This window comes from Salvelinus namaycush, chromosome 32 (genome assembly GCF_016432855.1).
Source record: "Salvelinus namaycush isolate Seneca chromosome 32, SaNama_1.0, whole genome shotgun sequence".
Classification (NCBI taxonomy): domain Eukaryota; kingdom Metazoa; phylum Chordata; class Actinopteri; order Salmoniformes; family Salmonidae; genus Salvelinus; species Salvelinus namaycush.
In genome coordinates this window covers 1,684,739-1,711,772 of record NC_052338.1, presented here as the reverse complement: position 1 = coordinate 1,711,772, position 27,034 = coordinate 1,684,739, and the positions used below count along the sequence as shown (strand labels likewise).

At 44.3% G+C, this 27,034-nt stretch overlaps 2 protein-coding genes across 2 annotated transcripts; both read right to left on the bottom strand.

The window, feature by feature from the left end:
• Nucleotides 1–553: 553 nt before the first annotated feature.
• On the bottom strand, nucleotides 554–10,367 carry LOC120027517 (zinc finger protein 687b-like). The gene is made up of 10 exons (XM_038972479.1): nucleotides 10,318–10,367; nucleotides 7,245–9,581; nucleotides 6,717–7,018; nucleotides 6,016–6,200; nucleotides 5,405–5,581; nucleotides 4,947–5,109; nucleotides 4,432–4,767; nucleotides 2,690–2,802; nucleotides 2,262–2,358; nucleotides 554–2,086 (listed from the first exon to the last, which is right to left on the bottom strand). The coding sequence occupies exons 2-10, from the start codon at nucleotides 9,565–9,567 to the stop codon at nucleotides 1,511–1,513; spliced, it is 4,272 nt and encodes a 1,423-aa protein (XP_038828407.1). The 5' UTR covers nucleotides 9,568–9,581; nucleotides 10,318–10,367; the 3' UTR covers nucleotides 554–1,510.
• Nucleotides 10,368–10,647: 280 nt separating this feature from the next.
• Nucleotides 10,648–26,800, bottom strand: LOC120027386 (26S proteasome non-ATPase regulatory subunit 4-like). The gene is made up of 10 exons (XM_038972301.1): nucleotides 26,681–26,800; nucleotides 25,360–25,500; nucleotides 25,002–25,116; nucleotides 24,782–24,868; nucleotides 24,451–24,519; nucleotides 12,481–12,690; nucleotides 12,209–12,320; nucleotides 11,916–12,050; nucleotides 11,577–11,611; nucleotides 10,648–11,277 (listed from the first exon to the last, which is right to left on the bottom strand). The coding sequence occupies exons 1-10, from the start codon at nucleotides 26,704–26,706 to the stop codon at nucleotides 11,104–11,106; spliced, it is 1,104 nt and encodes a 367-aa protein (XP_038828229.1). The 5' UTR covers nucleotides 26,707–26,800; the 3' UTR covers nucleotides 10,648–11,103.
• Between the last annotated feature and the right edge of the window lie 234 nt (nucleotides 26,801–27,034).

The window sequence follows — 27,034 nt, the reverse complement described above, 5'->3', positions numbered from 1 at the left end:
CTGCCTAGTATAGTTTAAACTGGGATTCATCCGTGAAGAGAACTTCTCCAGCGTGCCAGTGGCCTTCGAAGGTGAGCATTTGCCAACTGACACGGTTGACACCAAACTGCAGTCAGGTGAAGACGATGAGCACGCAGATTAGCTTCCCTGAGATGGTTTCTGACAGTTTGTGTTGATGTCCTGGGCTGGCGTGGTTGTGAGGCCGTACTTGCCAAATTCTCAAAAACGACGGAGGCAGCTTATGGTAGAGAAATGAACATGAAATTCTCTGGCAACAGCTCTGCTGAACATTGCTGCAGTCAGCATGCCAATTGCACACTCCCTCAAAACATCTGGCATTGTGTGTGACAAAATTGCACATTTTAGTGGCCTTTTATTGTCCCCAGTACAAGGTGCACCTGTGTAATGAGTATGCTGTTTAATTAGCTTCTTGATATGCCACACCTGTTTGGTGGATTATCTTGGCAAAGGAGCAACGCTCACTAAAAGCGATATAAACAAATTTGTGCACAAAATTTGAGAGAAGCTTTTTGTGCATCGAACATTTCTGGGATATTTTATTTCAGTTCATGACACATGGGACCAACACTTTATATGTTGCGTTCATATTTTTGTTCAGCGTATCAAATAGAGAAATAAATCTCACCTGTCTGTGTCATACATTTCAAGTTCCCTTTACCATTGAATCTTGCTATAAGATTGGCTGCAAATGACTCACAAACAACGACGACAATGTGTTTCATATAAATAAATAGAACAATGTCATTAGTACATAAAATCAGTGTTACTCTCAATACTATTTTTTGCTTCAGATACCAATTTAAAATTGGACACTGATTTGAGAACAGTTTTATCGAACCCTCACTAAAGAGGTGGACCCATAGAAACTGATCTATGACCAACAAGAGTGCTTTCTTTGTACAGTGGGTCGGTGTGGATGCAAGTTTAACGATGTAATGCAAGACAGAATACCTTTCGTGACGCATAGCTCGGAAAAGGAAATGAGTAAGAAAATACAGAAGGAAGTGCATGTAGAAATGATAGTATGGTTCACATTAAGATAGACAAACCATATTAATGGCAGAAAAACGTACACAATCATGGAAAAGTTGATGGACACATATGGCTGATGTCAATGCTATGATCAGGTGGTCTTGACCCTCAGAACTCACATCCTCATGCGTGTCCAGTCCACTGCTCAGTATGATGATCAGCATGCGAGTGTGACAAAGAAACACTCTGGCAAGTTCAAGTGGCTCAGAAGTACATCTAGGTCAGCTCTCATCTATCCACATTCAGTTCCCCTAAAATGATTCCAAGTCAAAACCCCTCATCTCCCAGGCCTGTCCGTCACTCCTCACCCCTCCTTTCCATACTGGGGCTTGTCCGGCTCTGGAGTGAAGTTTCCCCGAGTTACAGATCTAGGATCTGCTTCTTCTCCCCCAATCCTAACCATTAGTGGGGTAAATGCAAAACTGACCCAGGATCAGCATCTAGGGGCAACTTCACCCTACTGGGGCTTGTCCGTCTTGTGGGCGGTAATGAAGGCCATGCCGTGGGTCCTTAAGTGGGTGTTAAGGTCGGAGGCCCTGTCGAAGCGCCGGCTGCACACCCTGCAGCTCATTTTCCCCTTACCGTCCTCTCCGTCCTGTGGGGATGAGGGTAAGCCGTCCGGGGAGGAGGGGGTGCGGGGTGGCCTGTGGTTGGACTCCCCCTGGGGATCTCTCACGCGGTGGGTGATGAAACGGTGGCGTCCCAGGGAGCCAGCTGAGGCGAAGCACACGCCACACTGCAGGCACTGGAAGGAGGCGGCGTCGGCGCGATGCTGCGGGATGTGGCGCTGGAACTCGGCGCCGTCCTCCGTGGCGAAGCCGCATGGCACGCAGCGGAACACGTTGTCGTCCTCCTCGGGCTCGGGAAGCGCCAACGCTCGTGTTTTCTTCACGGGAATGCTGCCCTCCTCGCCCCCCTCTGTGGCCTCTCTGCTGTCCGTGCCGCCCCCTTCCTCGTCCCCTGGTGGCCCCCCCTCCCCGTCAAGTTCAGATGAGCTGCCTGGGCCCTTACCCGGGACTGAACGCTTCCTGGTCTGCGGAGAGCCATGCATGGGGACAGAGGGGTGATGGGGGGGAAAAAGAGAGAATGTCAAAAAGCATTATTGATTTTTGGTTTAACATACTCAGATCCAAGTCACCACACCATGGGTAACATTACTGAAATGGACCCCCACCAAGTGATGGAAAGAAGAATGGATTCTAACTGACCTGTCCGTCAGTGGCTCTGACTCTGTGATGATGGACCTGGATATGCTTCTCTAGTATGAGCCGACTGCTGAAGGTCCGCTTGCCCTCGGTGCAATATCTGTAAACACACAAGTAGACACATAGGCTCTGAGGATGCTGCACACTTTTCCTAGGTGGGCTGATATTCGACTGAACTTAACATTCTAAATATCCCTGCTAATTGTCTTGTCATATCAACTCTACAGACATTTTCATATATAATATATATATATCCTACTTAGCAGACGCTTTTCCCCCCAAAGTGAGTTAGTCATACATACAGCATTTGTTTTTACGTACGAGTGGCTCTGGGAATCAAGCCCACTATCCGTGCTCTACCAATTGAGCTACAGGGGACAAAAAAATATGGTGCTTTTGTGGAAGTTTAGATGAGTATGGGGTTCACTCACTGGCAGTGGAAGACTCTCTTGTTGCCCTCGTGGATGACGCGTACATGGCGCCGCAGGCTGGAAGAGGTGGAGAAGGAGCTCTCACACACACAACACGGGAACTTCTTCATAGCCTACAGAGGCAGATTCAAGGAGAAAAGAGAGGGTGAGTCCTCTGTGCGTGTGTACACACACACACACACACACTACACTTAGGTCATACAAATACTAAACAACCTTGGTACAACACCTAGTGACCTCAGCAAGAGATTTTCTTTTGTGGAATGACAGTCACGGGGACCAGGGTTTTAGTCCTAGTCAGGGTACCCTACTAAATAACTACATTGGTGTCAGATAACATCTCTAACCAGGTTTCCATCCAACCGTTTAAGGATGAATTACCTGATGCATGAAAAAAGGAATGACCGGGCTGATGGAAATAGGATATGCCGGTTATATTTTATAAATGCAGACAAAAAATATATATAATTCGACATGGCGGGATCTTTTTGTAACGGTAAAACTAATTTTGCGAGAAATTGCGGAGGAAATGTCTCAATGCGCAAATATTGATATCATAACGAAGTAAACTTGGAGTTACGCGATATCTTGTGTGGTCCTCCCACAACGACTTGGGAAACCATGCAGTTTATTAGGCTACAGATTATATCAATTGTGAAAGTGCACATGAGCTTAATGCTCCGTTCCAATAAATATTGAGGGTCTTATTTTTGTGACGTGATGATCGATGCTTGGCTGCATTGTAACAAATAAAAATATTGCTCTTATCCATAAAAATCTCTTAATGTAGGTTGCTTACATCGGAAAGCTGTTGGCTAGAGTACAAGTGCCAAGACCAGACACATTTGTTATATAACGCAACAGTTTTTGTGACAAAACCATCAGTAAAGTTCAATGCAATGGAAACCCATTTAACTTGTATTTTTCCATTCGGTACATGGGAATTTAACCAAACATTTTATGTGCACGACGTCATCACGCAGACTTTTATCCGCAATAAGTCAGATTGATGGCAACATATCTCGTGGGAAAATGTGCATATATTATTTTATGCAGATTTTTGAATATTCACATGAAAATCGGTCGCAAATTATATGGAAATCTAGCTACAGCAAGCATGTCCCAGCCAAATTAGTTAATTTTTCCTGAGGCATGGTTCTGCCATATTTCAAAATAAACAGGATCCACCAGAGCTCAATTTTGAGTCTCATAGCAAAGGGTCTAAATACTTATGTAAATAAGATATGTTTTTTATATTTAATAGTTGCAAAAATGTCCAAAAATCTGTTTTGGCTTTGTCATTCTGGGGTATTGTGTGTAGATTGATGAGAAAATATATATTTAATCAATTTTAGAATAAGTCTAACGTAACAAAATGTGCAAAAAGTAATTTGGTCTCAATACTTTCTGAATGCACTGTATATTCTAGGTTAGTCAGATTTATTTTTCCTTCGAAGTGTTCTCTGCAAGTTGACTGGCATCTATTGTGTTGCAATGCCCAAATCAACTTCTACAAAACAAGTTTTACAGCAACATAATCCAAACGGAAGGCTACATTTTTTTGTTGTTGTTGCAATTCACAAATTATTATTTGATCAAATTCACCGCGATCTAACCGAATCCCAAAAACTACAATGGCAAAGCGAATCATTTGATTTGTTAAAAATAATCGATTTACATCTTTATTTTTTATGTGAAGTGGGGCATCGGTTATACAGATAATTACATTTGTACGGCCTTACCTTTCCGTGCTCTGTCTTCATGTGAGAGATGTAGTCGTCACTCTGTGTGAAGGTCTTCTGACATTGCTGGCAGCTCCATTCTGAGATGGTCCCACGATGGCTGCCTACCTCCATAGAACTAGACTGATTCTTAGGTTCCTCATAGTCCTCACCCCCCTCTTCCTCTCCTTCCTCCTCCTCCTCCTCTTGGTCTCGGCCCCAGTCCTCCCCATCTGAGTTGTCCTTTTTTGCAGAGGGCTTGGATTTTGGGAGGGAGGGGGCTGAGGGGTTGGTGGGGGCAGGGGCAGAGGCATTGGATTGGCCCTCCTGTTTGACTGACAGCCTTCTGTGAGCAGTCTGGATAAGAGGAGGTAAGAAAGGGATAACCAATCAGACAAGAGAAAAGGGAAGACAATATTGACAAATTAACTCCTATAAATGACTATTTACCATCCAGGGGATTGATCAACTAACATATCACTTTCCTTTACTACAATCATATGTTTACCTGTGAGTTAGAATTTCACTAAACAAACCTTTATGTGTTCCATCATGGAACCTTTCTGCGCGTAGAGTTTGGTGCAGTCAGGACACTTGAACACATGCACTTTCTGCTTGGCCAGGTGGGTGTCGAAATGCATGTACAGTAAGGGTTTCTGGGTAAAAACTGTATCACACATCACACACTTGTAGATCAATCTGCAAATACAGAGACAGAGGGAATTTAAGAGTGAATGAAGCTTTTTTTCAGGGCTCAAATTGTGACAAAAACAGACAAGAGACATGCTTTTACAATCAACTAAAAACCAGTGTTTCCCAATTCTGGGGACCCAAAGAGGTGTACATTTTTGTTCTAACACACATGAATTAAGTGTGTTAGTGCTAGAACACTAGGACAAAAACGTGCACCCCTCTGGGTCCTCAGGACCAGGATTGGAAAACAGTGCTCTAAACCTAGAGACATAACATGGTTCAGTGACTGTGGAGCACTTACTTGGCCTGTCCCCCGGTGAGGGTGGGGTGCTGGGTGCTGATGTGTCCCTGTGCACTAGGGGCAGACTTAAAGGCCATAGGGCAGCTGGGGCACTTGTGGAACACCTCGCAGTGGGCCGTCTGGATGTGGGACTTGATGGAGTTCAGACCCCCGAAGACCACCTGGCAACTGGAACACCTGGGGAACATATGAACAAAAACAAAATGTTAAACACATAGGTTTAGTCACTGATGCTAATTATAGAGTGGCCGTTGACAATTGGGTGGCTTGATTGTGATGCAACTGCGGAAAGAATCTTCAACCACATCTTTTCACATATCTTTGAGTTAGAGGGCGTGTATTTGCATTTGATTACTGTATGTATCCCTCTCATACATCCACCTGACAATGGAGTGTCATAATAATACTGCATCGAAGCAGTAGTTTGTGGTATTTACACTTGCATGTATTTGTAGCACAATTGTCTATCAGTGCAGATGGCCTACACACTGAATAAGGTTGCTAAGCCGAAACATCTGTTTAAGCTAGTGAAAATACTTTTGCGACATCCTTTTGTGTGCAGACTTATTACATTTGTTGCCGATTTGTAAGTGCAGACACTATCTCTTCACCTGTATCCGATGCGGCGGGCGAAGTGCAGACAGGCCTCCTCCAGGTGGGTCTGGAAGCTGGCCTGCCGGGCGACGCCCCCACACTCTGGACAGACGTGGGGTGCCCGGTGCTTATGAATCCTCTGGTGAGCCGACACACTGCACCAGTTAGGCAGCATCATGGGAGGGGCGCACAGCATACAGGTCTGGGCAGGAAGATGAGAGGTTTAACAATTGACATACAGCACACACATCGAGGAATTAATCATAACTCGTTTTCATAGTAAACATTGGCAGCATCATGGGAGGGGAGCACAGCATACAGGTTTGGGTAGGGAGGAGAGAGAGGGAGAAAATGTTTAAAAGTTGACTAAGGCATAACACTATGAATACACTACTACTTCTAATACTGTAAAACTAATACTAGTACTGTGTAATAAGCCAGTCATCAATGCACACCCACAGGTCTGACCAAGGAAGAGAGAGAGCATGTTTTAAAGTTAATTAAGTCATATTGAGGCATTATAAATGCCTTGTTTTCATAGTAAAAACACTAATATTGCGTAATAGTATTGACTAATACATAAAGTAAAGCAGTCCATTATCTGTGTCTGGGAAACTGCCTCATTCAGTCATTACGTATGACTAAGCTTGACACTAGTAGTTCGTCATTAGCCTGTGAATAATGCACACCCATACTTCAGGCTCTGTAAAGGACTCACTGAGTTGGGGGTAGCTCTGATCTGCTGGAAGTGGGCGACCAGCTCGGCCTTGCCAGAGAACTGGGCCTGGCACTCGGGACACTTGAAGTTGTGGTACTGCAGCACCTCTCCCTTCTTGCTGGGGAGGGGCATCAGCACCTGGGGGATCTGGGGCACACGGCGGACCGGTCTCAGCTGGGCTGCAGATTGAGACTGTGTGTCCTTCAGTGGGCTGGAACTGGATGACACGGCGGGGGCTCCGGACGTGGTGGAGGGGGAGGAGACTGGAGGAGGAGAGGAGATTGAAGAAGGGGAACACATGCCTGGTCAACAAAGCAAGAAAGCGAAGCAAGAATACAAATAAGTTGGAAGTCAATTGCATGATGGTATCTCTCTTGTATTTCATAAAATAACATGGACCACACCCTGACAGAAATAAAGCTTGGTTTATATAGCCACATTGTATGCGTCCTAAATTGCTTAAACTTTTTTGCTGCGTATATGGGACGAAGCCATTTTCACGAAACTCTTCCGAAAGTCCCGCCTTACCGATGGGTGTGGTGTCCTGCTGGCCAATCATCTGCTCCACGGTGACGGGCCTCATGACGAGGTGAGAGCACTGCATTATCAGCCCTCGTTCCTTATGCTCCCTGGCGTGGAGCAACAGGCTGCACTTGTTGAAAAAGGCCAGCCGTTTGGCACAGTGGTTGCAGGTCACCTCGATGCGCAGCGAGCGCCTGTCATAGTGGCGGGCCAGGCTGCGCTCCAGGGCGAAGGCATCGCCACATTCTAGACAGCGGTAGCCCATGGCAGGCAGAGGGAGCCCCCACTCTGGGGGCGGAGCCGCCGAGAGGTCAGGCTTATAACTGGGCAGCAGGTTCTTGCTGTTGAGGATCTTGTTGAAGGCCTCCACCAGCCTAGACTGGCTGCGGGAAATGACGGCGCCCGTGCTGTTCACAATGGAGGCAGGCTTGTTTGGCTGGTGAGTGCTGGCTAGGACGCTGGCGCTGCCTCCGTTAGACGTTTTAGCACCAACAGGACGTACGCTCATCCCACCAGTGGCTACTGAGAACTTCGGAGAGGAGGCAACCGAGGGAGTGGCAGGCAGGGCGGCAGATTTAGTGATGCTAACAGCAGTGGCAGATACCTTGGCCTTGTCCGAGGAGGCAGCCATCTTGTTCTGAGCCTTGGTTGCAGCAGCTAGCATAGCACTACTGGCTGCTAGTGTAGACACGGGTAGTGTGTTGAGGCTCTTTGCTTTCTGTGGCTGGGAGGCTGCCATACGACCAGAGGGAGTGTCAGGTTTCCAGGCCCTGTTGACTGGGGTCTTCCGCACCACTGGTGGAGCTTTGCTGGGCTCCAAACCCTTTGCTCCAGCAGCACCTGCTTTGGGTGCGACCCTGGTAACAGTTCTGGTGATTCCACCAGTGGAGGTTTTGATGGTCTTTATCCGCACTTTGAGGGGCCGGGCAGGAGCAGCAGGCCCTCCTGGAGTTGAGGTGCAACCTTCAGTGGTTGGAGGTGTAGACTTGCCATCACTCACCTCCATTTTCTCCTCTCCTGTTCTTGCACCCTCTTCCTCTCCAATTGCACCCTCTTCCTCCTTGCCATCCATAGCCTTCTCTATTCCATTTCCCACCTCCATCTCCTCCTCCTCCTCCTTAGGCTCCTGAAGGTCTGAGGGGGGTGGTGTGGAGGCTACTGCAGGGCTGGAGCACCTCTTGGCGGTTACTGGTGCTGCCGATATGGGTATCTCTGGCTCAGGACTTTCAGGTGAGTCTCGCTCTTCTATAACATGCTCTGGGTGTTTGTCTTCCTGTGGTAGACTCTTGGTGGAGCCTGACTGGGCGGTTGATGAGGTCACTCTACAGCCCGAGGGAGTGTCCCCTGGTTTGGGATGAGCTGCCAATGAGGCCATGGGATGGGTGGAGTCAGTGCGGCCAGCAGAGGACCTAAAACGACGGGTCAGTTTGGGAGGGGTGCGGGAGGGGGAGTCAGGGGGTTCCTGGATCAGCAGCGGGGGCCCTAGGTCCGGATCAGAATCATCCCCCTCTGAGTCTCTGGGACACAATGCCGAGCTGGCTTTAGGTGCCCCGTTAAACGGCGGAGATGAGTGCAACGGGTGTGAGGAGAGGGCGGATGAAGGGGACGGGAGCAGAGGCTTGGAAGGTGGGAAGAAAGGAGAGGACAGTCCTACTGACACTCCTGAGACAAGAGACGCAGACACAACAGATGAAGAGGATAACGAAGCTTCTTTGCCTGCCTCTTGTCGTGTGTGCTGCTGCTGTAGGAGCTGCATCTTCCTCGCCCTCCCTACAGGGTCTCCCGACCCTTGCGCCATAAGAGGCTTCAGTCTGTTGAATATATTGCCAACCTGCTTGACCGATTTAGTTGATCCAGCACCGCCTCCTCCTCCCTCTGTTTTGGGGGTAGACACTGACCACGGCTCCCCATTAGATTGGGCCTGAGCCTGGGTTAGGGGAGTAGTTATACCAGCAGCCCCAAATCCATTGTGATTGAGTGGTTCAGATTCCACCATGCCTGGGGCACAGACACCGGGCCGTGGACCCATAGCGACCCCGGCAATGCTGTCCATAGTGTTCTGGTCTGTGTCCTCATCCCCTCCATCGATGTCAGGTCGTACACAGTTCTTTACGATAACACTGACAATAGGGGTGTCAGCCAGGGGGTCCGTGGGGCTAGGTGGTCTCAGAGAAGGCCCTACACCAACCCCACCGTCCGGCTTTCCCAGAGGTGCACCGCCTGGCCCGTCAGCCTCATCAGCAGACTGGATGGCCTCTTTAGCATCGATGTCAGGAATGTCAAATGCTGCCAATAGGTCATCGAAATCTGGGGTCTTCATGTCCCCCATGCCGGGACCAAATCCTGCAAAAGAGGATACACCAAGAGGGCAGTAAATGAGTGATACGATTCCAAGTTTAAGACATCCTGTGTTTCTAATTTCTCATTGAAATTGCTAAATTGATAGCCAGTTGGCTATCCTTGTAGGTTGCAGTTCAGTAAAGGTAGCTAGTTAGTTAGTAGCTAAGCAAGTTATTAACACCGATCGAAGCCGAACAGGATTTATTTGACCCGAGCATTTGTAGCGACTGTTAGCCAGCGTAGCAAAACATTGCATACAGTAAACATTGCGAGAGGGGTGCTGCCATTACCTAGCATGAGCACAATGCAGTTTGACACACAGCCCGTCTCGCTACGATTGTCAACAAATAGCTACCGCTAACTAACATCTACGACAGACTAGCAACAACATATTTAGCTCAGAAATACATCCAATTGTTTATCTGTTCAATAGATTAATTCACTGAGTGTGTACGTTAAATTCGATATACTTTACATATGGATTAACCTGCAATGGCTTCACAATTAATCAATCATTTAAAACCGCAAACGTCTCGCAGCTGTAAGTTTATTTCGGCTTCCCCCGCCAGGCTAGATGGCCCGGCCGCGCTGAGCCCAAGCAGAGCGAGGGGTCCTTTAGTGGAGGCCATTCCATGCATTCATAACGAGTTACTGGGAAATAACCATAGATCGTTGTCACTGTGGACAATTGATGGTACCGGTATTTTGATTCTCAATTGCACATATTTTTATAGTTTACCTGGATCTGTGATTCCACTATTGTCGCTCGCTCCAGATGGCGTGCCTTTACTTCCTGCCACACGATGAAGAGGTCCTATCAGATCATTGTATTAATGCAATTTTTTATTGCCAAAGCTACAAAAATAAATTGTCACGGGAATGGTGCCACATACGGACAATTGTCATTTGTTAATTCTAAATGTGAACACAAAAGATGACACAAAAACAGATATGTTAATTCTTGCCACAATAGTTCACACACCTCTCTCGAATTAATCGTTCCTGTTCTAGCTATATGGGGTTGAGTGGGGACTGGGCAAGCAATCAATCAGACAGATGTACATACCAACAAGCTTCATTCATCTTATTTATTGCAATGGAAAAATAACAAAAATAAAAGGAGGATATTGTTTAGTTTACAAGCTTGGGGACCTGTCATTAAATACAACGTATAATGCCAGTCAGTCTGCGAGTCAGTCAGTTAATAAGATGGGGTAAATCAGTGAGAAACCGGAAAAGATGGATATTCCATTTTTAGATTGTATGACAATCCTGGTGCATTCCGGTTTGGTCTTATTGTCTGGTCTGTTTGTGCGTGCTTGTGGGTTTCTTGTGAATGTTGTTGACTGTCTGTCATATCATGCATTGGTGTCCGTCCAACTGTCTTTCTGTCTGTAGCCTTGCATAATTCTGTCGGTGTCAACTACCCTACCAGAGCCATGTCAAAAGTAGTGCACTATTTAGGGAAAAGGGTGCCACTTCGGACACAATCCATGTGTGTTGTCAATTTGTCTGTCCCCATGCCTCATTTCTTCTTATCCTTGTCTTTCTTGTGGTTAGGCTTGGGTGGGCCTGTCTGGGAGGCCAGGGAGCCCATGGCGTTTCGGATGGCCTCATTGTTAGGGTCGACACCTGGCAGGTTCTGCAGGACGCTTTGGAGGAACTCTGGGTCCTGCATCACATCATAGTCATCCTCCTCCTGAGGAAGAACCACAAGGCACATCATTAATAAGGGCACGCACTGATTATATATTCTGTTTGTTAGCACCATTTCAGCAGGTCAAATCCCTGGTACATGTACTTGCAAATAGAGGTGATCCTGATTGGAAGGGAGATGGAGAACTTACACATGAATGAGACAAAACATCAGTGACTAAATCGAGAAAGGGCGTGTTTCATAAACTGCAACTGGGAAATTGTAGCGGACCGACGTCACACGACTGTATTGAAAAACAAACGATAAGGTTTCTGATTTCACTGATCATGCGAGTTACCTACCTTGGCAGTTTCAGTGTCCATAGCATCTCCATACTCTAATCACAGGGACGGGTTGGTAGGGAATGGAGGGAGAGAGTCAAAATCAAATCAAATGTATATCATATGGAAACTCTATGTATCTGGAAATGTCAAGTGGCTGCACCTGTCCCTTTGTTTTTGTTTGCGGTGTGTCAGTGTAACTATGACAGTCCAGATCAATGGTAAGTACCAAGCTTTAAAACGAAATGTTACAAAAAATACCTACCTAGGGTCCATTTTTAATCATCCACACCGCAAAGTGTGTGTGTGTCAGTGGATGCTATTCTGAAAGCATGAGTGTGGATGGTGATTATAACGCACCCTCTCCAGCCAGAGACATTTGCATTGCGTATGCAATCTGCTCCTCCTCTGTCATATTGCTGAAGTCAGGCAGCACTGCAGCACCACCCGTCTCAGGCTGAGACACCGACATCTTTAGCAGGGCCTCCTCGGATTCTGAGAGCGAGTCAATTAAACCATTACAGTACAAACCTCTGTATTCTCCTTTATAACTAACATACGTGAGAAATTAGAAGGGTTATGCATAAATAATACAGCAGACAAAAGGGATACACAAAACTTCTCACTACATATACACACATAGCTATCCCTACCCTCCCTTTCTTTACTGTCTGCTGTGGTGACATCGGCTGCAGAAGCAACAGCCACCTGGCGAGCCTCCTCCTCCTGCCTTTGTCTCTGCTCCTCCATGGACACACGCAGAGCCTGAGTAGAGAGGGACACACAGTTAGTTAAATGCCAGAAAAACTGTATGCTGGTAACTCTGGTTCACTGATTAAGGTCACTCTGGATAAGAGCATCTGCTAAATGACCAAAATGTAAATGCAAAAATGTCACTTTAAAAGGGACCCTATTGCATTTTTACCAGAGCAAGCTCGGGGTCGGCGTCCACGCCAAACTCAAAGTCGCTGGCGCCCAGGCCCATCATGGAGCCTCCTTCCCCAGCCAGGATGGGGGAGGAGAGCAGGGCGTCAGCCAGGCTAGGCCCTGGGGGTACAGTCACCAGGTGGGAACCCGTACCCTCCTTCCCATTCAGAGTGTTGATGAAGGCAGTCAGCTTTTCCGTATTAAACTCCTGGAGGACGATGGAGGAAGCAATAGAGAATATGGGAGAAGGGGAGAGAGAGAATGAACAATTCAAGAGTTAATACTGTGTTATCTATGAAAATTTATAAAATAAATGTATTTAGCTTGAAATGGAAACAAGCAGGAGTTAAAACCAAGGAATTGTGTTAATCACACACACACGCCTTTGGAAAGTATTCAGATCCCTTGACTTTTCCCACATTTTGTTAGGTTACTGCCTTATTCTAAAATGTATTAAAATTGCCCCCCACCCCCATAATGACAAAGCAAAAAAACAGATTTTTGCTTATATATATATATATATAAAAAGAAAAACATTACCTTAGTTACATAAGTATTCAGACCTTTTGCTAGGAGACTCGAAATTGAGCTCAGGTGCATCCTGTTTCCATTGATCATCCTTGAGATGTTTCCACAACTTGGGAGTCCACCTGTGGTAAATTCAATTGATTGGATATGATTTGGAAAGGCACACACCTGTCTATATAAGGTCCCAAGGCATGTCAGAGCAAAAACCAAGCAATGAGGTCAAGGGAATTGTCCGTAGAGCTCCGAAAAAGGATTGTGTCAAGGCACAGATCTGGGGAAGGGTACCAAAAAATGTCTGCAACATTGAAGGTCCCCAAGAACAGAGTTGCCTCCATTATTCTTAAATGGAAGAAGTTTGGAACCACCAAGACTCTTCCAAGAGCTGGCCGCCCGGCCAAACTGAGCAATCGGGGGAGAAGGGTCGTGGGCAGGGAGGTGACCAAGAACCCAATGGTCACTCTGACAGAGCTCCAGACTTCCTCTGTGGAGATGGGAGAACCTTCCAGAAGGAAAACCATCTCTACAGCCCTCCACCAAATCAGGCCTTCACAGTAGAATGGCCAGACAGACGCCACTCCTCAGTAAAAAGGCACGACATCCTGCTTGGAGTTTCACAAAAGGCACCTAAAGGACACTCAGACCATGAGAAAAATTATCTGATGAAACCAACATTGAATGCCAAGTGTCACATCTGAGGAAACCTGGCAAAATCCCTACAGTGAAACATTGTGGTGGCAGCATCGTGCTGTGGGGATGTTTTTCAGCAGCAGAGACTGGGAGACCAGTCAGGATCGAGGCAAAGATGAACAGAGCAAAGTACAGAGAAACCCTTGATGAAAACCTGCTTCAGAGCGCTCATGACCTCAGACTGGGGCGAAGATTCACCTTCCCACAGGACAACAACACTAAGCACACAGCCAAGACAACACAGGAGTGGCTTCGAGGCAAGTCTCTGAATGTCCTTGAGTGGCCCAGCAAGAGTCTAGACCTCGATTGAACATCTGTGGATAGACCTGAAAATAGCTGTACAGCAACGCTCCCCATCCAACCTGACAGAACTTGAGAGGATCTGGTGTGCCACGCTTGTAGCGTCATACCCAAGAAGATTCGAGGCTGTAATCGCTGCCAAAGGTGCTTCAACAAAGTACTGAGTAAAAAAAATAAGCAAAAACATTTAAAAACCTGTTTTTGCTTTATCATTATGGGGTATTGTGTGTAGTTTGAGTGAAAAAATAAATACTTTTAAAAATAAGGCTGTAACCTAACAAAATGTGGAAAAAGTCAAGGGGTCTGAATACTTTCTGTATATATAAACAGTACCAGTCAAAAGTTTGGACACACCTACTCATTCCAGGGTTTTTCTTTATGTTGACTATTTTCGACACTGTAGAATAATAGTTGAGACATCAAAACTATTGAACAACACATATGGAATCATGTAGTAACCAAAAAAGTGTTAAACAAATCAACATATTTTATATTCTTCAAAAGTAGCATCCTTTGCATTGACAGCTTTGCACACTCTTGGCATTCTCTCAACCAGCTTCACCTGGAATGCTTTTCCAACAGTCGAAGGAGTTCCCACATAGGCTGAGCACTTATTGGCTGCTTTTCCATCACTCTGCGGTCCAACTCATCCCAAATCATCTCAATTGGGTTGAGGTTGGGTGAATGTGGAGGCCAGGTCATCTGATGCAGCACTCCATCACACCTTTTTGTTCAAATAGCCCTTACACAGCTTGGAGGTGTGTGGGTCATTGTCCTGTTGAAAAACAAATGATAGTCCAACTAAACGCAAACCAAATGGGATGGCGTATCGCTGCAGAATGCTGTGGTAGCCATGCTGGTTAAGTGTGCCTTGAATTCTAAATAAGTGAACGACAGTGTCACCAGAAAATCACCTCCACACCACCTCCTCCATGCTTCACAATGAGAACCACATACGCAGAGATCATCTGTTCACCTACTCTGCGTCTCACAAAGAGACGGCGGTTGGAACCAAAAATCTCAAATTTGGACTCATTGGACCAAAAGGACAGATTTCCATCAGTCTAATGTCCATTGTTCCTGTTTCTTGGACAAAGCAAGTCTCTTCTTCTTATTGGTGTCCTTTAGGAGTGGTTTCTTTGCAGCAATTCGACCATGAAGGCCTGATTCACGCAGTCTCCTCTGAACAGTCGATGTTGAGATGTGTCGGTTACTTGAACTCTGTGAAGCATTTATTTGGGCTGCAATTTCTGAGGCTGTTAACTCTAATGAACTTATCCTCTGAAAATCAAATCTAATTTTATTGGCAACATACGTGTCCAGCAGATGTTACTGCGGGTGTAGTGAAATGCTTGTGTTTCTAGCTCCAACAGTGCAGTAATATCTAACAAGTAATATCTAACAATACACACAAATCTAAAGCAAAGGAATGGAATTAAGAATGTATAAATACTTGGACGAGCAATGTCAGAGCGGCATAGACTAAGACACAGCAGAATAGAATACAGTATATACATATGAGATGAGTAATACAAAATATGTAAACATTATTAAAGTGACTAGTGTTCTACTATTAAAGCGGCCTGTGATTTCAAGTCTATGTATATGGGGCAGCAGCCTCTAATGTGCTAGTGATGGCTATTTAAGTCTGATGGCCTTGAGATAGAAGCTGTTTTTCAGTCTCTCGGTCCCAGCTTTGATGCACCTGTACTGACTTTGCTTGTTCACCCCGTTATCATCCAGAAGGCCGTGGCACGGGTGGTTGTTGTCTTTGATGATCTTTTTGGCCTTCCTGTGACATCGGGTGCTCTAGGTGTCCTGGAGGGCAGGTAGCCCCGGACGATGCGTTGGGCAGATTGCACCACTCTCTGGAGAGCCCTGCGGTTGTGGGCGGAACAGTTTCCATACCAGGAGGTGATACAGCCCGACAGGATGCTCTCAATTGTGCATCTGTATAAGTTTGAGGGTTTTAGGTGCCAAGCCAAATTTCTTCAGCCTCCTGAGGCACTGTTGCGCCTTCTTCACCACACTGTCTGTGTGGGTGGACCATTTCAGTTTGTCGGTGATGGATATGCCAAAGAACTTGAAGCTTTCCACCTTATCCACTGCGGTCCTGTCGATGTGGATATGGGGGTGCTCCCTCTGATGTTTCCTGAAGTCCACGATCAGCTCCTGTGTTTTGTTGACTTTGAGTGAGAGGTTATTTTCCTGGCACCACACTCCCAGGGCCCTCACTTCCTTCCAGTAGGCTGTCTCGTCATTGTTGGAAATCATGCCTACTACTGTTTTGTCGTCTGCAAACTTGATGACTGAGTTGGAGGCGTGCGTGGCCACGCAGTCATGGGTGAACAGGGAGTACAAGAGAGGGCTGAGCACACAGCCTTGTGGGGCCCCTGTGTTGAGGATCAGCGAAGCGGAGGTGTTGTTTTCTACCTTTACCACCTGAGGGCGGCCTTTCAGGAAGTTGCACAGGGCGGGGTTCAGAGCCAGGGCCCTCAAGCTTCATGATACGCTTGGAAGATACTATGGTGTTGAATGCTGAGCTAAAGTCAATGAACAGCATTTTTACATAGATATTCCTCTTGTCCAGATGGGACAGGGCGGTGTGCAGTGAGAGCATCGTCTGTAGATTTTTAGGGGAGGTAAGCAAATTGAAGTGGGTCTAGGGTGTCAGGTGAGGTGATATGATCCTTGACTAGTCTCTCAAAGCACTTCATGATGACAGAAGTGAGTGTTACGGGGCGATAGTAATTTAGTTCAGTTACCTTTGCCTTCTTGGGTACAGGAACAATGGTGGACACTCCAGCCAGCTGGTCTGCGCATGCTCAGAGGACGTGGCTAGGGATGCCCTTCTGGGCCAGCAGCCTTGCGAGGGTTAACACGCTTAAATTACTTACGTCGGCCACTGAGAATTTGAACCCACAGTCTTTGGTAGCGGGCTGCGTCGGTGGCACTGTGTTATCCTCAAAGTGGGTTAAGGTGTTTAGCTCGTCCGGATGCAAGACAGTGTCCGCGATGTGGCTAGTTTTCCCTTTGTAGTCCGTGATTGTCTTTAGACCCTGCCACATACGTCTCGTGTCAGCCGTTGAATTGCGACTCCACTTTGTCTTTATACTGACGTTTGCCTGTTTGATTGCCTTACGGAGGGAATAAGTACACTGTTTGTATTCAGCCATATTACCAGTCACCTTAAATGCGGTGGTTCGCGCTTTCAGTTTTGCGCGACTGCTGCCATCTACGGTTTCTGGTTAGGGTAGGTTTAAATAGTCCGTGGGTACAACATCTCCTATACACTTCCTGATAAATTAGGTCACCGTAACAGTGTATTAGTCAATGTTATTCTCAAAGGCTACCCGGAACATATCCCAGTCTGCGTGATCAAAACAATCTTGAAGCGTGGATTCCGATTGGTCAGACCAGCATTGAATAGTCCTTAGCACGGGTACTTCCTGTTTGAGTTTCTGCCTATAGGAAAGCAGAAGCAAAATGGAGTCGTGATCAGATTTGACAAAGGGAGGGCCTTATAGGCATCCCGGAAGTTGGAGTAACAGTGGTCGAGTGTTTTAGCGGCGCGAGTACTACAGTCAATATGTTGATAGAACTTCAGTAGCATTTTCCTCAAATTTTCTTTGCTAAAATCCTCAGATACAATAAATGCAGCCTCAGGATATGTGATTTTCAGTTTGCATAAAGTCCAATGAAGTTCTTTGAGGGCCGTCGTGGTATCGGCTTAAGGGGGAATATACACGGATGTGACTATAACCGAAGATCATTTTCTTGGGAGGTAATACGGTCGGCATTTGATTGCGAGATATTCTAGGTCGGGTGAACAAAAGGACTTGAGTTCCTGTATGTTATCACAATCACATCAGAGTAGTTAACCTTTTCTCAATAGGGGGTGCTGTTTTCACTTTGTAAAAAATTTGTTCACAAATTAAACTGCCTCGTACTCAATTCTATTCTAAAACCGTTTGAATTATATCTGTGAGTAAAACAGAACTCAAGTTGGAGCAATTTTCCTGTGAGGAAGTGAGAAATCTGAAATAAGGCAATCTGTTCCAGGGTCGGTTTATTAATTTGCATGTATTCTATTGGTCGACATGCACTGCATACGCCTTCCCCTGGATGTCAGCAAGCAATGAGAATTGGAATGGAGTTGCTAGGCAGATCTGAGGACATATAAATGGGCTTGGAACCGGGGGAGCAGCCTTTTCAACATTCGCCATGACGCAAGACAGACCTCAGGATTGCGTTCTGGAATGCTCCCGTTATAGGCCTTAGATATATCCGGCTCTGATTTTATTCGATATAGGTGTTAAAGACATCATAATGTTGTTATTTTAAACCGAGTTATATCAGTTTATATCAGTATATTGCGATTTTCGGATATTTCTTAGTGCTGCGTTATAGTGAGTTGGACACGTCTTAGCCACATGGCTAATGTTTACTGCTAATTCCAAAGTTGAAGGCGACAATCTACAACCGAGCAACGATTCCTCTGGACAAAGGACAACTTGCCCAAGATTCTGATGGGAGCTCATCAAAAAGTAAGAAGTATTTATGATGTTAATTCGTTGTTCTGTTGAAAAATGTAAATCTACTAGTCCGCCATTAATTTCGGTGCGGTCTCGCTTTAACGCACACTGTATGTCGTAGTAACGTTAATTTTAAAAATCTAACACAGCGGTTGCATTAAGAACTAATGTATCTTTCATTTGCTGTCCAACCTGTATTTTTTAGTCAAGTTTATGATTAGTTACTGATTAGATTAGGTGCCTCTCCCAAGATTTCTCCCGACATTTTGTTTGCATTTTGGCTACTATTCATATTGTTTAACCACGATTTGTGCCGCTAAATATGCACATTTTCGAACAAACTCTATATGTATTGTGTAATATGATGTTATAGGACTGTCATCTGAAGAAGTTTGAGAAGGTTAGTGAAAAAATTAATATCTTTTGCTGGTTTATTCGTTATCGCTATTGTTGGCTTGAATCAATGCTGTTGTGTGGTTGGCTATTGTAGTAAGCTAATATAATGCTATATTGTGTTTTCGCTGTAAAACACTTAAACATCTGAAATATTGGCTGGATTCACAAGATCTTTGTCTTTCATTTGCTGTACGCTGTGTATTTTTCATAAATGTTTTATGATGAGTATTTAGGTAATTCACGTTGGTCTCTGTAGTTATTCTAGTTGCTTTGGTGAGAGTTGTGATGGTGGCTGCAATGTAAAACTATGATTTATACCTGAAATATGCACATTTTTCTAACAAAACATATGCTATACAATAAATATGTTATCAGACTGTCATCTGATGAAGTTGTTTCTTGGTTAGTGACTATTTATATCTTTATTTGGTCGAAATTGTGATAGCTACCTATGCAGGAAAAAAATGGTGGGAAAAGAAAGTTGTCTTTTGCTATCGTGGTTAGCTAATAGAAATACATAGTGTCTTCCCTGTAAGACATTTTAAAAATCAGAAATGATGGCTGGATTCACAAGATGTGTATCTTTCATCTGGTGTCTTGGACTTGTGATTTAATGATATTTAAATGCTAGTATTTACTTGTGACGCTATGCTAGGCTATGCTAGTCAGCTTTTTTACTGATGGGGGTGCTCCCGGATCCGGGATTGTGATGAAGTAGAAGTTAATAATGAATCATACACCCCTGCCCTTCACCCCCTGCAGCAGAGGTAACTCTGGGTTTTCCATTCCTGTGGCTGTCCTCATGAGAGCCAATTTTATCATAGCCTTTGATGGGTTTTGCGACTGCACTTGAAGTAACTTTCAAAGTTCTTGACAATTTCCAGATTAAGACATGAAGGTCAGTCAAAGTAATGATGGACTGTCATTTCTCTGCTTATTTGAGCTGTTCTTGCCATAATATGGAATTGGTATTTTACCAAAGAAGGCTATGTTCTGTATACCACCCCTACCTTGTCACAACACAAATGATTGGCTCAAATGCAATAAGGAAATAAATTCTACAAATGATCTTTTAACAAGGCACACCTGTTAATTGAAATGCATTCCAGGTGACTACCTCATGAAGCTGGTTGAGAGAATGCCAAGAGTGTACAAAGCTGTCATCAAAGCAAAGGTTGGATACTTTGAAGAATCTCAATATAAAATAGATATATAAAACTAGAACACTTTTTTGGTTACCACATGATTCCATGTGATATTTCATTTGCTGTCTTCTCTATTATTCTACAATGTAGAAAATAGTAAAAAATAAAGAAAAACCCTAGGTGTGTCCAAACTTTTGACTGGTGTATGTATGTATGTATGTATGTATGTATGTATGTATGTATGTATGTATGTATGTATGTATGTATGTACAGTGAGCACCATAATTCATTGGACAGTGACATTTTGTTAAGTTATTTTGGTTCTGTACTCTAGCACTTTGAGTTTGAAAGGATACAATGACAATGAGGGTGAAGTGCAGACTGTCAGCTTTAATTTGAGGGTATTTTCATACATATCGGATGAACCGTTTAGAAATTATAGAAGCTTTTGTACATAGTCCCCCCCATTTTCGGGCATCAAAAAACATTGGACAGTTTAACATAATGTAGAATAAAGTAATCATTGTTAATATTTGGTCGCATATCCTTTGCATGCAATGACTGCTTGAAGTCTGCGATGCATCGACATCACCAGACGCTGGGTATCTTCCCTGGTGATGCTCTGCCAGGCCTGTACTGTAGCCATCTTCAGTTCCTGCTTGATTTGGGGACTACTGCCCTGTCCGGGGGTATCATCGGATGGGGCCACAGTGTCTCCTGACCCCTCCTGTCTCAGCCTCCAGTATTTATGCTGCAGAGGTTTATGTGTCGGGGGGCTAGGGTCAGTCTGTTATATCTGGAGTATTTCTCCTGTCTTATCCGGTGTCCTGTGTGAATTTAAGTATGCTCTCTCTAATTCTCTCTTTCTCTCTCTCTCGGGGGACCTGAGCCCTAAGGCCATGCCTCAGGACTACCTGGCATGATGACTCCTTGCTGTCCCCAGTCCACCTGGTCATGCTGCTGCTCCAGTTTCAACTGCTCTGCCTGCGGCTATGGGAACCCTGACCTGTTCACCGGACGTGCTACCTGTCCCAGACCTGCTGTTTTCAACTCTCTAGAGACAGCAGGAGCGGTAGAGATACTCTCAATGATCGGCTATGAAAAGCCAACTGACATTTATTCTTGAGGTGCTTACTTGTTGCACCCTCGACAACTACTGTGATTATTATTATTTGACCATGCTGGTCATTTATGAACATTTGAACATCTTGGCCAAGTTCTGTTATAATCTTCACCCGGCACAGCCAGAAGAGGACTGGCCACCCCTCATAGCCCGGGTCCCCTCTAGGTTTCTTCCTAGGTTTTGGCCTTTCTAGGGAGTTTTTCCTAGCCACCGTGCTTCTACACCTGCATTGCTTGCTGTTTGGAGTTTTAGGCTGGGTTTCTGTACAGCACTTTGAGATATCAGCTGATGTAAGAAGGGCTATATAAATACATTTGATTTGATTCAGTCTCCTCTTCAGCATGTAAAATGCATGTTCAATTGGATTCAGATCCGGTGATTGACTCGGCCAGTCAAGGATTTTCCACTTTTTGGCCATCAAAAACCTCTTCGTTGCTCTAGCAGTATGTTTAGGGTCATTGTCTTGTTGCATGATGAAGTGCCGTTCAATGAGTTGGAAGGCATTTGGTTTTATTTGAGCAGATAAAATATTTCTGTAGACTTCAGAATTCATTGTTCTACTTCTGTCTGCAGTCACATCATCGATAAAGACAAGTGAGCCTGTTCCACTGGCAGCCATACAGGCCCAAGCCATAACACCCCCTCCACCATGTTTCATTGATGAGGTGGTATGCTTTGGATCATGGGCATGTCTTTTATTTTTCTCTCCACACTTTTCTCTTTCCATCACTCTGGTACATGTTAGTCTTTGCCTCATCTGTCCACAATAAAAAAAAATCCAGAACTCTTGTGGCTCTTTTAGGTGCTTTAGAGCAAACTGTAATCTCGCCTTTCTGTTCTTCAGGCTTATCAGTGGTTTGCATCTTGTAGTGTACCCTCTGTAGTCCTGCTGGTGTAGTCTTCCACGTATGGTAGACTTTGACATCTACACCTGCATCCAAGAGAGTGTGTTTGATCTGTTGGGCTGTTGTCAGGGGGGTTTTCTTCACCATAGAGAGTATTCTCCGGTCATCCACTAAAGTGGTCTTCCTCAGTCTACCGGGTCTTTTGACATAATTGAGTTCACCGGTTGTTTTTTTTCTTGTTAATGATGAACCAAACTGTTGACTTGGGCATGCCCAGGGTTTTTGCAATGTTCCTGATTGATTGATTTTATGAGCCTTATGACAGCCAGCTACATTTGCATCGACACTGCGGTCTTCCTCGTGTTGTCACACCCCAACAACAACCTCCATAGGCAATAGCAGTCTAGAATCAATACATTCATCAACAGCTCTCCTGCATTCACTAACGACACAAATGAATACACCTGCCTAACGACACACATCTGTGAAGCCAATTCAACAAATACTTGTAGTACCTTAAAAATGGGGGGGGGGACCATGTACAAAAGGTGCTGTCATTTCTAAACGGTTCATCCGATATGTATAAAAATACCCTCAAATTAAAGCTGACAGTCTGCACTTCACCCTCATTGTCATTGTATCCTTTCTAACTCAAAGTGCTAGAGTACAGAACCAAAATAACAAAAAAATGGTCACTGTCCAATGAATTATGGTGCTCACTGTATGTATGTACGTACAGTTGAAGTCGGAAGTTTACATACACCTTAGTCAAATACATTTAAACTCAGTTTTACACAATTCCTGACGTTTAATCCTAGTAAAAATTTCCTGTCTTAGGTCAGTTAGGATCACCACTATTTTAAGAATGTGAAATGTCTGAATAATAGTAGAGAGAATGATTTATTTCAGCTTTTATTTCTTTCATCACATTCCCAGTGGGTCAGAAGTTTACATACACTCAATAGGTATTTGGTAGCATTGCCTTTAAATTGTTTCACTTCGGTCAAACGTTTCGGGTAGCCTTCCACAAGCTTCCCACAATAAGTTGGGTGAATGTTGGCCCATTCCTCCTGACAGAGCTGGTGCAACGGAGTCAGGTATGTAGGCCTCCTTGCTCGCACAGGCATTTTCATTTCTGCCCACAAATTTTCTATAGGATTGAGGTCAGAGCTTTGTGATGGCCACTCCAATACCTTGACTTTGTTGTTCTTAGGCCATTTTGCCACAACTTTGGAAGTATGCTTGGGGTCATTATCCATTTGGAAGACCCATTTGCGACCAAGCTTTAACTTCCTGACTGATGTCTTGAGATGTTGCTTCAATATATCCACAATTTTCCCCTCATGATGCCATCTATTTTGTGAAGTGCACCGGTCCCTCCTGTAGCAAAGCACTCCCACAACATGATGCTCCCACCCCTGTGCTTCACGGTTGGGATGGTGTTCTTTGGCTTGCAAGCCTCCCCCTTTTTCATCCAAACATAACAATGGTCATTATGGCCAAACAGTTCTATTGTTGTTTCATCAGACCAGAGGACATTTCTCCAAAAAGTACGATCTTTGTCCCCATGTGCAGTTGCAAACGTAGTCTGGCTTTTTTAATGGAGGTTTTGGAGCAGTAGCTTCTTCCTTGCTGAGCGGCCTTTCAGGTTATGTCAACATAGGACTCGTTTTACTGTGAATATAGATACTTTTGTACCCGTTTCCTCCAGCATCTTCACAAGGTCCTTTGCTGTTGTTCTGGGATTTTTTTGCACCAAAGTACATTCATCTCTTGGAGACAGAACGCGTCTCCTTCCTGAGCGGTATGATGGCTGCGTGGTCCCATGGTGTTTATAGTTGTGTACTATTGTTTGTACAGATGAACGTGGTACCTTCAGGCGCTTGGAAATTGCTCCCAAGGATGAACCAGACTTGTGGAGGTCTACAATTTTGTTCTGAGGTCTTGGCTGATTTATTTTTATTTCGATGTCAAGCAAAGAGGCACTGAGTTTGAAGGTAGGCCTTGAAATACATCCACAGGTACACCTCCAATTGACTCAAATGATGTCAATTAGCCTATCAGAAGCTTTTAAATCCATGACATCATTTTCTGGAAGTTTCCAAGCTATTTAAAGGCAGTCAACTTAGTGTATGTAAACTTCTGACCCACCGGAATTGTAATACAGTGACTTATAAGTGAAATAATCTGTCTGTAAACAATTGTTGGAAAAATTACTTGTGTCGTGCACAAAGTAGATGTGCTAACCGACTTGCCAAAACTATAGTTTGTTAACAAGAAATTTGTGGAGAAGTTGAAAAACAAGTTTTAATGACTCCAACCTAAGTGTATGTAAACTTCCGACTTCAACTGTATACATAAAAATAATAGGGCTAATTAAAAATACTGGCACAAGGAAATAAGTCTTACCTCTTCCCCAAAATTTATAATATCCACATTGACCTTCTCTTTCTTTAAGCGCTTGGCCATTGTAACAAGCTGTGGGGGCCATAGATTGGGAGGAACGGAAGCAGAGGGTGAGAGAAAGACCAGTAACCATGGTGACAAGCTGCATGTCTATTGTTGAAAACACACCTTCTGTGGGACCAGCTATAATGTACATTCATTTTATACAGAAATTGTATGTGCCAGAGAATAGTACCATTGTGAGAAAAATTACATAATACTTAGGCTAGTTGCTATATCATCAAAGTAAGAGAAATATATGTTCAGATAAGACGCTGGTAGGTGGCAAACTCACATCCTTGTCACTGTCTTCCACAGGGCTGCCCACAAAGGCAATTATCTTCATCTTGTGGTTCTTCCCCTGTCTGTGCTTTAGAGCCAGCTACATAGACACGGAGAAAAACACATTATGCATGAACACACAACACTAGCCTGCTCAATTTTAACCTTTGTAACTCAGTGTAAAATAATTATTTGGCTTATATGATATTTTCTGCAGAGGCAATGACACTCACATGGGCCACCCGGATGCCAGTGCAGAAGCATATCTTGCCTTTGGGCTGGATAGCGTGCAATTTGGACAGGATGCGGCCAGTGTCTGGGGTCAGTGTGGTCAAGACCTCACAGTTACTGCAGTCAAACATAAAAAATCCAACCAAACAGCATTAAAACTGGGAATGTCTGTCAGTCAAGGCATCAGTTTTCCACCTAAACACCACTATTTGATATCAGAGGCCTCCATTTTATTTTACAGGCCACACGGTTCAATTTGTCTCAGACTCACATGTTCATATGAAACACTAGTTTCAGAATAGTTGTTTGTTCTCCGTCAGACAACTCATATTTTGAACACACAAAAAAACACAAGCTTACTTAGCCATCGAGATTAGGCCGACATTGTTCTCAGGGTTTGCCCGAGTTTTGGAGTGACAGACGATGTTGACGGCATCTTGCTGGGCTTGTAGTCTAGTGGGCAGGAAGTCTCCATTGCGCATATACTCACTATTGTCCACACTGGAGATGAGAGAGGGACATAAATTAGTCGGACTGGAGAACAATAGGATTATCAGAATGGTTAATGCTGCTATGCAGAGCTGGGACGATAAACTGAAAATGATCGACACGGATCATACAAATCATTTATCGCAGGCCTTTTGCTGACAACGTTCATTATGATAAGTAGCCTATACTAGAGAAATGTGAAGTTTGAAATTAAACAAGTGTGCTAATATGGGTGATCGTTAATGGGCCAATTGATGGCTACTACAATCAAACTACCGTTAATAGCAGTTTAAATGCTAATTTAAAGAAATGCACATGAATGCTTCTGACTTATCGTCCCATTTATCATCATCACATCAATTCAGGCAATGTATAGCGATATGGATTTTTGTCCATATTGCACAGCTCTATAAACACCTGCTTTCAGAATGGTGACACTGCAAAATGTAAAAGGGTAGCTAATGGAAGATAATGTAAACAGCTAGATAAAAATCAACAAATGCCATTCTTATGCCTTTCTGGACTCTGGAGACTAGAATAGTTTGGATGACAGTTGAAACATTCAAGATAAACTGGTCATGTAGGATAGGAATGAGCAACACCTGCCCCCATTAATAAATATTCACAGGGCCAGGGCTCTAGCCAAGTAGCTAGAGCACCCAGAAATATTACATATGTAAAGAAGCCAATTGATATACACCCGGAAATATGAAGAACTAGGCTGAATAAATTGCAAGCAAAGACAAACTGTTAGCTACAGTTAATGTCTGTCTAACTTAGCCAGCTAGCTAGCAATTAACGTTAGACAACCTCTTGTGATTAGCATACAAGCTAAGCTAACGTTTAGCTAAATGGCAGGCAAAGCTAGTTATTAACATTAACATTATGCTAGTAGGCAAACAGGTGCCATTGGTTTGTTATCCATTTGTTCAAAGTGACAAGTAACGTATATGATAATGAAAAGTGTTGACGAATTTTGTGCCTTGATGTTCCCTGACACCGATAGATAACGACTCAGCCAGGACAGTCAGTCAGTATCAGTAATCCCCCTATTTCACTGGTTTAGCTAGCATAAACAATTTTACCCCAAGAAGTATACAATTGCGTCGGCGTTTCCTTCCCTTCATTGTAACGTATAAATAAATCATTTATGAAACAGATATAAATCAAACAAGATGTGTGTTATTCTTACCACACCATAGTACTTTCGAGTCCCATTTTGAAAACTTTCTGGTCGCTCTCTAACAATGTAAGAACGTCACTGTCTATTGGAGAGAAGAAACAACAAATGTGATTGGCTAATAGATGTTTTAGCTGACAATGTGCAGCTAAAATGTGCAGAAGTCAGTGAGTTCTTTTGATTCTGGATGGCCAAATAGCTACCAACAATGACAAGAAACTGCCACGCATGAGTAAGTGATTTGTTTCAGTTAGTTTCATTCTTGTTCTTGATACCATGTCTTGTTTTGACTGATTTCATGTCATTGCTCATATGGTTAAAATGAACTAGCTACATAACCAACAACTGTAATATAGTTTACATGTT

What these genes read in the sequence shown, in the direction of transcription:
- LOC120027517 (XM_038972479.1), bottom strand. Translation starts at nt 9,567, where the DNA reads ATGGGGGACATGAAGACCCCAGATTTCGATGACCTATTGGCAGCATTT. An exon ending in TCAGAGCTACCCCCAACTCA is followed by an intron (nt 6,201 to 6,716) that starts GTGAGTCCTTTA and finishes CTTCCTGCCCAG; the next exon opens with ACCTGTATGCTGTGCGCCCC. An exon ending in GCCCGCCGCATCGGATACAG is followed by an intron (nt 5,582 to 6,015) that starts GTGAAGAGATAG and finishes TATGTTCCCCAG; the next exon opens with GTGTTCCAGTTGCCAGGTGG.
- LOC120027386 (XM_038972301.1), bottom strand. Translation starts at nt 26,706, where the DNA reads ATGGGACTCGAAAGTACTATGGTGTG. An exon ending in GGCCTAATCTCGATGGCTAA is followed by an intron (nt 25,117 to 25,359) that starts GTAAGCTTGTGT and finishes GTTTGACTGCAG; the next exon opens with TAACTGTGAGGTCTTGACCA. An exon ending in AGACAGTAAAGAAAGGGAGG is followed by an intron (nt 12,051 to 12,208) that starts GTAGGGATAGCT and finishes ACTCGCTCTCAG; the next exon opens with AATCCGAGGAGGCCCTGCTA.